The following is a 14494-nucleotide window of genomic DNA, read 5'->3' as shown; positions in this document are numbered from 1 at the left end:
GGGTTTGCAGAGTAGAAATGATGCTTAATAAACTCTGTTACGTCTGTAATGTTATTTATTTATAGACTAAACGCTGATTTATTCTCAGAAACCAGGTTGTGTGTATCTCAGCGAATGCAGATATGCCCCACCCCTTCCACAGACACTCTGCTGCACCTCTCCAAAATTGTAGGTGACTGCAGACAGTGTTGCAGACAGGAAGCCTCTGATTGGTCAAATCTACATCCGCTCTACTCTATGCATATTTCCTGTTTGGTACCTTACCGGCTTGTTTTGTTTGTATGACCTCCATTGTGGAAGATGACGAGCTAGAAGAGCGAAGTGCGTTGGACGCTGGGAACCTTTTTTCTCCTGGATCCCCGCTCTTCCTTGCCCTCATGTCCCTCCTTGTCGCATAAACTTGCCCCCACATACTCACCGCCTCGGCCATATCTAGACCCACAGCTAGTTGCTGATTGTCCCTCTTGCATTGTGGCGTGGAATACCTCAGACCACGCTTAAATATTTGGATAAATCAAAAGTATCTGCGTCATAGCTACAACACACTGCTGTGGGAGAATAACCAGCCCTTAGAGTTGTAGGGAAATCATATTTGGATGTCAAAAAATTCTGGCTTAAACATGTATATAAATGTACCATTTATCAGACAATATTGTCCCTAAATTTTGAAAATTTCTAAAAAATAAATAAATAAATAAGTCCTGTCTTAAAATCAGAAGGGGGGGATTTGGTATCTTATATATATCAGCTTGTACACCTAAATTCGGCCAATCATATATCAACGGTCATCTGTCAATCAAATGTTTTCTGTCATAGCATCTTGATTCATATGTCGCAGCTAATATACGCAACTGTTGAAATAAGAATCATTGACTTTACCATTGAGTCACATTGTTTCTAAGTCACCAATTTAGTGCTGATGGTCACAATGGAATTTCCCATTGGAAACCTACTAGCACTAAGTTGCTAACTGGTTAGCAAGATGCTTCCGAGAAACCGTCCACAACAGAATAGGCTTGCGAACCTTCCGCTACAACAATCCCGCCCTTTTAATAAACAACCGATCACATTCATTTTATTCACTCATGTAAAGTCTGGCACCACTCGAAAAAATACGGAAATGCAACGGTTGGAACGGCCGTTTCCCTACAGCTTTAATAATCTGCTTTTCTAAAAAGTTAGTTTGTTGACAGGCTGTCGTCTGAGTAACTTTTCCACCTTCTTCCCCATTAATAAACAAACTGTAATCTTCCTGCTCTCTTTCTCTCTCTCAGGTGGTTCTTCGAGGCATTAAAGTACCCGCGCTCACACCGGATGGTGGTGCTGAATGGCGTCGCCATGGCGGTAGTGTTCTTCCTGGTCCGCATCGGCGTCATGCCGTCCTACTGGGCCAGCGTGTTCGCAACCTTCGGCACGCCAGAGTTCGAGCGCCTGGGCCTGGGAGCCCAGGTGGCCTGGATCACGTCTTGCATCGCCCTGGATGTCTTGAACACAATCTGGATGTATAAGATCGCCCGCGGCTGCTACAAAGTCCTGACGGGGCGAGGGGGTCGGAAAGTCAAGGACGTGGACGGATCGCCGGCCGCAGACGAAAAGCACGCAAACAACCACACGGACTGACGGAGGATGGATGTTAAACGCCGGGTAGAAGCAAGGGGGGGAGGCCCACCCTCAGCCTTGGGAGTCCTCAGGTTGTGACCCCAGCTGTGAGGTGGGGATGGGGGGGGGAGGTGAGGAGAGTGCTCTCTGACTCACTCAAACACCAGCGATCCCAAACCTCACTGTTTCTCAGCGAGAACGATCACTCTACTGCTGGGAGGCAGCCGTCTTTCGTTGCAGACAAACAAATTGGAGATTCACAAGCACACTTTTAGCGCCATCTGTCACTCCTCTCTCATCTCCCATCAGCCTCCTCTCTCACGCTCCAACTTCAGCCAAAGCCCAATCCTCTGAAGTGCCTGTGGAAAAAAAACAAAAAAAACAGGAAAGCAATAATAGTGGAGTGGGATCACAAAGTCTAACAAATATGAGGTTCCTTCTTCTTCCCCTCCGCCTCCATTACCAACCAATAAACAACCAAGAGTTCGTTGTTCTTTAGTTTTTCCAACTCATTTTCCGTGCACGGTGAAGATGTGCCCCCCCCCTCCCCCTTTCACATGGGGCTCTTGTCTTAAATCCATCGAAGCTCAGAACAACACCAGGATGCCTCTCCCAGTTTCACCTGCTGTGGCCTCCTTCCAATAAGTAGCTCTCTTGGTCACCAGCCATACTTCTCCCTCCGCCGTCCGTCTTTTGATCCGCAATCACGAGCTGTGACAGAAATCCGACATCCATAACAACCCTCTGCCTCAGCTGGAATGTTTTTGTTCTACCTCTCCCCTCCCTGCCTTACAGACACTTTGTAAATACTCATGATTTATTCAGAAAGCTTGTTTTGTTTACACTGAGGAGAGAGTGTATCCGTCAAGGTGTTATCCGACATGATAAGAGAGTCTCCGGGGGATTTCCTTTTTCTCCCGCTGTCGGAGGGGGATCATCCCGATCCGTCCCGTAAAGCCGGGCGACGCCGCTTTCTTCACCCGCTGGGTTTAGAAGGCGGATCTCTACTGGAAGAAAGGTTTCTGTCGCTCCTGCTTCTGTTTATCTACAGATTCCCACCTAATTCTGCTGGCTGCACATTCAAAGCTTTGTAAAAGTATTCACACCCCTTGAAAACGCAAACCTTCTTGTCTTTAATTTAGTTTTTTTTTTTTTTGTGGTGGATCAACACAAAGTAGAAAAGAAGGATATTTTTGTTTGTGGGTTTTCAAATCTTCATGAATATAACAAAAAACAAAACCCTGAAAAGTCTGAATCAGTCGCATTTAGGCAAACTTTTTTAAAGCAGCTGGTTTGATTATTAAAGCTCATTTATCAGCCAAACCTGTTCTAGTTGTAAATGACAGAACTGCTGCTTTTGTTTCTTTGGAGGTTCAAAGTTCTGCTGAGTTCAAAGGTGAATCCTCGCCCCAGTTCTAAGGTTTTTTTTGCAGGCTTTTAGCTTCCAGCATCATGCTGCCACCACCATGCTTCCTCATGGTGAGTTCAGGATAATATACAGAATTATCTTTTTTCAGAGCAGCCATAAAAATTCGGAGCCGTGAGTCTCCTTCCACTTTCTGAATAGGTTTCAAACTTCCATCATGAGCATCGTTGTTGAATATGGAGTGAGATTCGTTCCATTATTGTTGCAAAAAAATTAATCCAGGAAAAATTTTTAATTAGAAAAAAAGTTTTTGAGTACATTTGCTGTTTCTCTGGTTTTATCTATTTTTCTTTTTTTTCCTTTTTTTTTTTTGTTGCTACTTTTTCGAATTTCTCTTTTTTTTATTTAATTTTACAAATTGCAATACTTTCAAAGAAAATGTGATTTGTTAAACCCAATAAAAAAAAATTTGTAAAAACAAAATAGGGAAAAAGACAAAATCGGGGGGGGGATCAGAAATAAAATATAACAAAATGGAAGAAAAAAATATAAGAAACAAAATCTATGAAAACAGTTACTTTCAAAACTTTTTTTCTAAAGAAGTTTCATTTCTACATTGCATCTTTTATTTATTTATTCTTTCAAATTTGCATTGCAACAATAATGGAGGATGATTCACTCCATAGAGAAATAAAAACATGTAGTTATGTGATAAATCTTCCCATAGGGGGCGTGAATACCTTTGCACAGCATTGCCAGTGTTGGGCTGTTAAACCTAAAGCCTGGTGGCGTTTTTTTGAAGCGGTTGGAGCGATGCTGATCATTTAGCAGAATGTCTCTCTGTTTATTTTTCCCTCATGCTTTCTGTCCATTAGTCGCGTTGATTTCCCACCACGTGCTGCTGGAGGCGGCGCGCTGACCTGCATGCCCAGTTTCCCAGTATTAACTGTAGATCTTCACTGTAGAGCATGGTACGACTGATATTTCTGTGATGCCTTAGTGAAACTGGAGATAGATGAACGCCATCTAATTATTGGTTGCATTAATCTAATCTAAGGGGGGGGGGGGGCTTCCACACTGTTATCCCTCCCCAAACACAGAGCATACTCAGAGCATGAACTTGTTGTATTTTTGATGATTTCTCCTCGCTCTGCATGTATCTTACAGTATTTACAGCATCTATGCAGGTGCCTTCTGCATAGAGATAAAGCGTCTAGTTGTCGACACATCTTCTATTGGCCAGTTGCCAGGACTTGTTTGGTTTGTTTTCTTTATGGACTCAGAGATATTTCTTTGTAAAATGTTTGCTGTGAGCAGACTAATCACCACACCTGGCAGACAGAAACATGGGTTCTCACAGATTTAGCTTCACAAGCAGAAGACGGGGATCCGCATCATCATCACTCTTGGTCTGAGCCACGGTCTCCTATAAAAGCATAAGCATTACCCTAATGAGTGAATGTTTCTATGTGCGCTACTTTGGAGTGGTTATGAGGTATGCTGGAGTGGCCACCAGAGGGAGCAAGAGATCAGCAGTCAGGCTTCGTCAGATGAGAGGCTGAGGTTTGTTACTTCACTGGTTCTCAGTTGGGTTTTTGTTTTATCTCCAGATCATTAAATTCAAATATTTAGAATCCAAGCAGCGACACACCTGGATTTGTTTCAGTTTGTTTTAAAAAAAAAAAGCAACAAAAAAGACATGTCAAATTTCTAAGAAGGAAGATTTAATGTTTCTCACTGATCCAACCTCTAAATCCAACATGGCTGCCCTCCATCTGAACGATAAGGATGGTTACAGTCAAAGCACTTCTGATTTAATGTGTCTAGCTAAATTTGTTCCAGAAACAGGAAATGCAATGTCCTCATTATTTAATCATTTTGCTACAGCGTTTAAAATGATTTAAACACTGCAAAAATGTACGTTTTCAGGTAAATTTACAAACAGTTTGTTTTTTCAATGCTCTGATTTGCTGATTGCAGTTTTATTTTATTGCCTTTTCTCTAAAAACACAAATTTCTTTTTTATTTGAAATTTTTTTCCCTAATTGAGCATATAAAAAAAAAAAGAAGAGCTTCCCTAACAGAAAATCTTTGTGATAAAATACATGAATGATTTCTAAATAACATCCCAAAATGCACTGGAAGAAGAAAAAAGTTGATCTTCCAACTTACCAAATATATGGTAAATAAAACCTACTAAATTCAACTTCTCTGTTTTACAGCTCACACTTTATTCTTTCATTTGCTTTTATTTCTTAGTTGCACTACTGAATATGGGCTGTATTATTAGTTGTTTATATGAAAACTTGAGGCCACGTCTTACTATTTGCAGGTGAGCAGTTATATTGCACATTTCTGCAGCTAAACAACATTTAATAAATATTATAAGCATCCTATATTTGCATTTAGCCAATTACAAACTACCTACCTATTTATAATTTCTCCTGTAGGTTTGTCAGACCTCTAGATTTACAATGAAATTAACAAAAAAATATTCACAATTTAAACTGTAGCTTAATTGATGATGGACAAAACCAGATTATTAAAAAGGATCTGATTTTTTCCAGGAATAAATTCAGCTTCCTTTATTCTGCTTAAGTCTGTGCCCCTAAATGAACATTCAGCCCATCAAATTTCACCCTCCTCCCCTTGTTTAAAACATTTGGTGTTTTAAAGAGAGAAAAAAAAACAGATTTTTTCATTTGCGAAGTGTAAAATCTCCTTTTCTGTCCCCCGGCCAATCTCTCTGCAGATCTCTAATTGTTATCAGCTTGTAACACTGATAGTATTTAGCCTGGTCACTGAGCAAGTTAATTAACAGCCCATTTGTTTTCAAAGCTGGAACCAGAAGACTGTTACATTTGGTTTGATATGATTCCCAGATCCGAGACGCAGCATATGTAGCCAGCAGCACTTGTTCCAGGTCCGCTATTGTGTGCCGCGCTTTGGGCTCCAACAATCCTCTCTGCTCTTCCGGTTTGGGAATCCTCTGATTTAGTAAAAATCAAGGCACCTAAATTACTCGTGTAATTGTTTTTCTTTTTATTTTTTCTTAGCTTCATCTCAATTATTTCTGATTCTCATTTAGAAATGAAAATAACTGTATTGAGTAAAAAGCAGCCCAGTTTAAATAAGGCACCATTCCAACCTTATTTTTAAACCGCAGCTGGTAAGATAAACATTATCTCACTTTATTTGTTGTTTTGATTTCATCCTTAAAGCGTGTCGGATGTAAACGCGGCTGTAGGAATATTCTAAGGTGGTCCGGTCGTATTTTTTCACAGTGGAAAAGTAAAGCACACTCTCCCCTCCATACTCTGGGACGTCCCTTATTTCTGTCTGCCACTACAGAGGAGGGGCTACAGTTTCTTGTGCCTTTACACAAAACGGTGGATGTTACAGTCAGATTTTAAATAAGCATGATTATCTCCTTGTGAATATGCTGTGTGTATATTTTTCTAACCCGCCTGCACAGTGATTATCCGGTTGAGTATTCTAACCCAAAGCTGATCCCTCATAGAGGGCCTTTTTTTTTTTTTCTTTGTGAGTTTATTGGGGGGGAATATCTGTTTTTTTAAAGGCATTAATGTAATCTCATACTCTTTAAGATACTAATGGCAATCAGTATATTCTGGGCTAGCTATGTCACCGATGAGGCGGCGTTCGTCTAATTTTTCCCGGCCTCCGAGGCTCAATGTTTGGGATAATCTATGAGGTTAGAACTGGATTTAGGAGTTTTTCCTGAGATGATGATACACCTCTGGTGCTGCTTCGTCTAATTACTTTAGTTAGGAGACAGCTGTTTGATGCAGGGCTAACGCACAAAGCTGGGTAAATCACAGAGTCATCTGCAAACTGGAGGACTTGATGGAAGTTTTAGTTTCGGCCTGTATTTTAGTCTCAGTCTCAACTTTGACTGTGTTTGAAAAAATGTGGCGATGAGTTTGGCTATGATTTATTATCAGTTATCAGGTTAGAGCAACTTAGATCGCCTCGAAAGAGAGGAAACAGCAGCTTGTTGAAGAATGAATTACAGTATTTAAACCGTATGTATCAGAAAAATATATATATAAGATATAAATTTTGTAAAACCCTGAACTGAGGAAATGAATGATCTCTGCAACCTATAAGACAAATGGTACTTTGAGGCATCTGATTTTTGTTTTCTTTGATCTCTGATGTCAAATGTGATGAAACGTGTAAAATGAAAGCTGATTAATTTAAAATCTCAAGTTGTTTGATGGTTCAGACTGAATGTAAAAAAAAAAAAAAAAGTAATGATCAAATGTTTTGCCTGAATTTTTATTTTCCAGTGAATAATGTGTCAGTGTGGTTTTTCTTCCTCTTCGTTTCGTCTTTTAACGCAATGCAATTTGTTGATATGGTCTTGTTACTTTTCTTTTTTTTCCCCCTTTTTTTTTCTTGATTTTAATGTGAAACAGCCGACACTACAAACGGTCTGAGTTTTACCACACGACTCGGATTCCTGTTCTCTAATATGACCACTACTAATTATCTTGTAATTGTAGTGATAAACGCTGAGAATTACTTGAAAGTGTTGTTCTTCAATAAAGTTGAACACAGGAAGTAGATGAAAGACTTTTATTTTTACTCTAATTTAGTAATCGGGATAAGCTTTAAAGGGTTGGTTTCTCTACACTTCAGTTGATATTACAGAAACTGTACACTCACCGGTCACTTTATTAGGTACCCCATGCTAGTAACGGGTTGGACCCCCTTTTGCCTTCAGAACTGCCTCAATTCTTCGTGGCATAGATTCAACAAGGTGCTGGAAGCATTCCTCAGGGAGTTTGGTCCATATTGACATGATGGCGTCACACAGTTGCCGCAGATTTGTCAGCTGCACATCCATGATGCGAATCTCCCGTTCCACCACATCCCAAAGATGCTCTATTGGATTGAGATTTGGTGACTGTGGAGGCCATTTGAGTACAGTGAACTCATTGTCATGTTCAAGAAACCAGTCTGAGATGATTCCAGCTTTATGACATGGCGCATTATCCTGCTGAAAGTAGCCATCAGAAGTTGGGTACATTGTGGCCATAAAGGGATGGACATGGTCAGCAACAATACTCAGGTAGGCTGTGGCGTTGCAACGATGCTCAGTTGGTACCAAGGGGCCCAAAGAGTGCCAAGAAAATATTCCCCACACCATGACACCACCACCACCAGTCTGAACCGTTGATACAAGGCAGGATGGATCCATGCTTTCATGTTGTAGACGCCAAATTCTGACCCTACCATCTGAATGTCGCAGCAGAAATGGAGACTCATCAGACCAGGCAACGTTTTTCCAATCTTCTATTGTCCAATTTTGATGAGCTTGTGCAAAGTGTAGCCTCAGTTTCCTGTTCTTAGCTGAAAGGAGTGGCACCCGGTGTGGTCTTCTGCTGCTGTAGCCCATCTGCCTCAAAGTTCGACGTACTGTACGTTCAGAGATGCTCTTCTGCCCACCTTGGTTGTAACGGGTGGTTATTTGAGTCACTGTTGCCCTTCTATCAGCTCGAACCAGTCTGGCCATTCTCCTCTGACCTCTGGCATCAACAAGGCATTTCTGCCCACAGAACTGCCGCTCACTGGATGTTTTTTCTTTTTCGGACCATTCTCTGTAAACCCTAGAGATGGTTGTGCGTGAAAATCCCAGTAGATCAGCAGTTTCTGAAATACTCAGACCAGCCCTTCTGGCACCAACAATCATGCCACGTTCAAAGTAGCTCAAATCACCTTTCTTCCCCATACCGATGCTCGTTTTGAACTGCAGGAGATTGTCTTGACCATGTCTACATGCCTAAATGCACTGAGTTGCTGCCATGTGATTGGCTGCTTAGAAATGAAGTGTTAACGAGCAGTTGGACAGGTGTACTTGATAAAGTGGCCGGTGAGTGTATATTTATGTGTAGAAATTTTTCTGAGATGTATCTATTGTAGAAATGTATTTAGTGTTTAAACAAAAGAAGAATATGAGGTTGAATTGGTGTAATGATACAAGGTTGATCTGATTGGCCTCAGCAAATAGAACCTGTAGAAATAGGTTTTATAGATTTAAATTTCAGAGGAGGATAGTAACTAGTTATATTTTGCTTTTTGAAAAAAATTTACTTTTACGAGTACTTTCACCACACCATATATATATTTTTAAAATCTTATGTTTGGAGGTCAGGCTGATGTACACTAAGCGAGTATTGTTACTGTAGGGACTTTCATGTTCATCTGTCTGGGTTTGTTATTTTTCAATTAGGCGATTTGTTTGTTTTAATTATTTTATTATAGGCTTAAAAAACTAAACTTGCACAAAATTGTAGCTACTTAACTACATTTTGATCTATTTTATAACAGAATTTATGTTACTTAGTACTTGAGTAACCTTTTTAACAAACCTTTTTTGTTTTCACTCAAGTCATTTCTCAGATGCTTTATTTATATATGAGTAAAAATATTTTATTTCATTTGCTTAAAGGAATAGTACACCCAAAACATGATTAGCCTTCATTTTCTACTCACCCCCATGCTGAACAACACTCTGGAGTACTTTTTTGATATGTCAAATGCATCTGGAGATCTGGGAGGCTTCTTGCTGTCTGCTGACATTCAAATAATGGAGGTCTATGGTGCCCGAGGCAGAAAGGTCCATAAAAGTCCACAAAAAACGTGTCAATATTCCTCCATACTGCTCGTCCAATGTATTCCAAGTGTCCTGAGTGGGTAGCATCCAGAATTTACTCTAAACAAAGTCATTTAGAATGTTTTTAGAGCATAAACAGTAGTGTATAGGATTTCCTGAAAGCGCGCGCCTGCGAGTTCACGTCGCTACGGAAACCGCGGCAGACCAAACCAGATGAAAGTGCGCATTCAGCTCGGCAAAGAACTCATGCTCTTCCTCAACACTGAAGTCCTCAGACATTTTTCTTTCGTTGTTTCTTTCTTTGCACAGGTAAACAGCACATTTCTTCTTCTACGCTTGCATTATCGGCAGAGCAGACGCTGAATGCGCACTTTCATCTGGTTTGGTCTGCCGCGGTTTCCGTAGACTCGTGAACGCGCTTTTAGGAAATCCTATCCACTACTGTTTATGCCCAAAAAACATTCTAAATTACTTTGTTTAGAGTAAATTCTGGATGCTACCTACTCAGGACACTTGGAATACATTGGACGAGCAGTATGGAGGAATATTGACACGTTTTTTGTGGACTTTTATGGACCTTTCTGCCTCGGGCACCATAGACCTCCATTATTTGAATGTCAGCAGACAGCAAGAAGCCTCCCAGATCTCCAGATGCATTTGAGATATCAAAAAAGTACTCCAGAGTGTTGTTCAGCATGGGGGTGAGTAGAAAATGAAGGCTAATCATGTTTTGCGTGTACTATTCCTTTAAGGGGAAAATCGTTTCACAGCAAGGTGGGACATAAATAAACTACACCAGAGGTCTTCAACATGTGGTCCGTGAAACCTAGGGGGTCCATAGAGGTACTGCATGGGGGTTGCGAAATTTTTGGTTGATTAGACTTTTTTTTTTTTCCTGCATATTTTCCCCTAATTAAAATGTCTTTAAATCCACATTAACATGAATTCAGCACACTGTAGTAAACAGATAAATGGAGGCAGAAGATGTCTTTCAGTCATCAATGCACACATTCAGCGACACACAGGAGCTCTTTCAAGCTGGGCACTGTTTCATTCACAACATCTGTCCCATCAACCAGGAATCAGAATAAGAAATTACTGTCGTTACATGACTCCATCTGTAATAGAGTGACTATAGGACCAGCTTGATATAACATAATTTAATCCAATGTATATAATTTTTTGGACCCTGCTCTATTTTGCCATCAGTTTGGGGGTCCTTGGCCTGGAAAACGTTGCAGGTCCATACATAACACCCATACAGAAATATCAATTAAAGGTCTTTTTCTGGGTGGATCATCTAAATAAGTGGTCCTCCTAATTGTCGATCATTCTGGTGATATGTTGTAAGGCCGTCCTACGTGCTCGTCCTCATTTTAACTTAGTCTGAGGATGGAAAAATTGCAAATCTTCTTTTGGAAAGTAAGCTTGTATGAGCGATGCAAACAGCAACTTTTAAACAGAGCGTGCATGAGGAGAAATGTGTTCCTGCATGGTCTCACACGTGTTTAATAGGCGTTTCCACTCACGAGTGGGTACAGGGTTGTGCATGTGCTTTTTTTTTTTTTTTTTTCGAAAACACTCGCCCTCTCCTTTAAGAGAGGCTGAACAACAAATCAATCCCACTTACCTTTAACATTGATCTTTATGATGGTCTGACTGGTGAAATTCATCCATTTGTTGTTGATTTGGGTTTCCTGAATCTCCTCCTGAACGGAAGGAGCTGAAATTCACCATGAGTGGGTAATTTAAACCCAAATCATAGTGTTAATCTTACTTGACCCAATGTTTGGGGACTCTATAAGTACAGGCCAGGGTGACCTGTTGCTCCTATGGAAGGTTTTCCTTCTCTCGTTGGTTTTTAAGCATCATTAAGCAGAGACTGCCTTGGTAAGAGTTTACAACAATATTTTAATGCAGCTGATGCAGGAATTTGTGTCATTTCACTCCAACGTCCTTCTGGAAAATGTGGCACCTTTTTTATACTTCAAATAGTTGCTTCCCCCACCTGTTTCTAACCTTTCACCTTTCATGGGGTCAACAGTAAGAACATTATCCAGGTTATCAGAGGAGCTCCAGAATCCAGGCAGCCTTCAGCCACACAACGGACACATTAATGAGGTCGGTCAAATTTGTTAAAATATATAAATCTCTCAAATAATTAAAAAATACCAAATATTAAAATGATAGGAATTCATTTAATTTACCACATTTTATCATTTAAATTAACAGCATATTTTCACTACATCTATTTACAGCAAATAATGTAGAGTAATGTTTTTTTTTATATACAGGTGCTGGTCATAAAATTAGAATATCATGAAAAAGTAGATTGATTTCAGTAATTCCATTTAAAAAGTGAAACTTGTATATTATATTCATACATTACATACAAACTCATATATTTCAGATGTTTATTTTGTTTAATTTTGATGATTACAAATGACAACAAATGAAAATCTCAAATTCATCATATCAGAAAATTAGAATATTACTGAAGACCAATAAAAACAAAGGATTTATAGAAATGTTGGCCAACTGAAAAGTATGAACATGAAAAGTATGAGCATGTACAGCACTCAGTATTTAGTTGGGCCTCCTTTGGCCTGTATTACTGCAGCAATGCGGCGTGGCATGGAGTCGATCAGTCTGTGGCACTGCTCAGGTGTTATGATAGCCCAGGTTGCTCTAATAGTGGCTTTTAGCTCTTCTGAATTGTTGGGTCTGGTGTATTGCATCTTCTTCTTCACAATACCCCATAGATTTTCTATGGGGTTAAGGTCAGGAGAGTTTGCTGGCCAATTAAGAACAGGGATACCATGGTCCTTCAACCAGGTACTGGTAGCTTTGGCACTGTGTGCAGGTGCCAAGTCCTGTTGGAAAATGAAATCTGCATCTCCAAAAAGTTGGTCAGCTGCAGGAAGCATGAAGTGCTCTAAAACTTCCTGGTATGTGGCTGCGTTGACCCTGGACCTCAGAAAACACAATGGACCAACACCAGCAGATGACATGGCACCCCAAACCATCACTGACTGTGGAAACTTTACACTGGACTTCAAGCAACGTGGATGAAGTGCCTCTCTTCTTTTCCTCCAGACTCTGGGACCTTGATTTCCAAAGGAAATGCAAAATTTACTTTCATCAGAGAACATGACTTTGGACCACTCACCAGCAGTCCGGTCCTGTTTCTCTTTAGCCCAGGCAAGACGCTTCTGACGCTGTCTGTGGTTCAAGAGTGGCTTGACACAAGGAATGCGACAGCAGAAACCCATGTCTTTCATACGTCTGTGTGTGGTGGTTCTTGAAGCACTCACTCCAGCTGCAGTCCACTCTTTGTGAATCTCCCCCACATTTTTGAATGGGTTTTGTTTCACAATCCTCTCCAGGGTGCGGTTATCTCTCTTGCTTGTACACTTTTTTCGACCACATCTTTTCCTTCCCTTCGCCTCTCTATTAATGTGCTTGGACACTGAGCTCTGTGAACAGCCAGCCTCTTTAGCGATGACCTTTTGTGTCTTGCCCTCCTTGTGCAAGGTGTCGATGGTCGTCTTTTGGACAACTGTCAAGTCAGCAGTCTTCCCCATGATTGTGTAGCCTATAGAACTAGACTGAAAGACCATTTAAAGGCTTTTGCATGTGGTTTGAGTTAATTAGCTGATTAGAGTGTGGCACCAGGGGCCATCAATTTTGAACCTTTTCACAATATTCTAATTTTCTGATATGATGAATTTGAGATTTTCATTTGTTGTCATTTGTAATCATCAAAATTAAACAAAATAAACATCTGAAATATATGAGTTTGTATGTAATGTATGAATATAATATACAAGTTTCACTTTTTAAATGGAATTACTGAAATCAATCTACTTTTTCATGATATTCTAATTTTATGACCAGCACCTGTAAAAGGGAGAAAACGGTCAAAAGAAAATATTAAAAACATAAGGAGGAGAAAAAAAGACAAAAATTAAAGTTAAAATTAAATTGGATTCAGGTCTGGAGACTGGCTAGGCCACTCCAGAACCTTGATGTGCTTCTTCTTCAGCCACTCTTTTGTTGCTTTGGCGGTGTGTTTAGGGTCGTTGTCGTACTGAAACACCCATCCTCCACCCATCTTCACTTCTCTCACTGAGGGAAGGAGATGTTGGTCCAGAATTCCACGATACATGGCCCCGTCCATCCTCCCCTCAATACGATGGAGTTGTCCCGTCCCCTTGGCTAAAAAGCACCCCCAAAGCATGATGTTGCCACCACCATGCTTGGTGGGGATGGTGTTCTTTGGGTTGTACTCAGTGTTCTTGGCCCTCCAAACACGACGAGTTGAGTTGAGGCCAAAAAGTTCTATTTTGGTCTCATCTGACCACATCACCTTCTTCCAGGCCTCTTCTGAGTCGTACAGATGGTGAATGGCGAACTTCATGGGGACCTGTACATGTTTCTTCTTGAGCAGGGGGACCTTGCATGTGCCGCAGGATTTCAATCCATGACAGCGTAGTGTGTTACCAACCGTTTCTTTTGTAGCTGTGGTCCATGCTGCCTTCAGTTGATTCATCAGTTCCCCCTTTGTGGTTTTGGGATGATTCCTCGTCGTTCGCATGATCAGGGACACCCCACAAGGCGAGATCTTGTGTGGAGGCCCAGACCGAGGGAGGTTGGCGGTGGTGTTTCTTCCATTTCCTGATAACTGCACCGACAGTTGATCTTTTCTCTCAAAGTTGCTTTCCGATTCTCTTGCAGCCCATCCCAGCCTTGTGCTGATCAACAATCTTGTCCCTGATGTCCGTAGAAAGCTCTTTGGTCTTGCCCGTGGTGGTGATGTTGGATGCTGGTTGTTTGGGTGTTGACAGGTGTCTTTTATACAGGTAACAAAGTGAGGCAGGTGTATT

The 14494-nt window shown here is 40.8% G+C and overlaps 1 protein-coding gene across 2 annotated transcripts in view; it reads left to right on the top strand.

Annotated features, from left to right (window-relative positions):
- The window catches only part of tlcd4b (TLC domain containing 4b), a 31911-nt gene extending 29890 nt beyond the window's left edge, over positions 1-2021 (top strand). For both annotated transcript variants that reach the window (XM_038296738.1, XM_038296737.1), the window contains one exon: positions 1275-2021. In XM_038296738.1, the coding sequence (XP_038152666.1) occupies positions 1275-1620 (346 nt within the window). In that variant the 3' untranslated portion in view covers positions 1621-2021. The remainder of the gene's footprint in view (positions 1-1274) is intronic.
- Positions 2022-14494: the final 12473 nt, after the last annotated feature.

The sequence above is a fragment of the Cyprinodon tularosa genome, unplaced genomic scaffold, assembly GCF_016077235.1.
Source record: "Cyprinodon tularosa strain WSP-4 unplaced genomic scaffold, ASM1607723v1 ctg376, whole genome shotgun sequence".
NCBI lineage: Eukaryota > Metazoa > Chordata > Actinopteri > Cyprinodontiformes > Cyprinodontidae > Cyprinodon > Cyprinodon tularosa.
The sequence above is the reverse complement of the archived record's forward strand: the minus strand, read 5'-3'. Positions and strand labels throughout refer to the sequence as shown.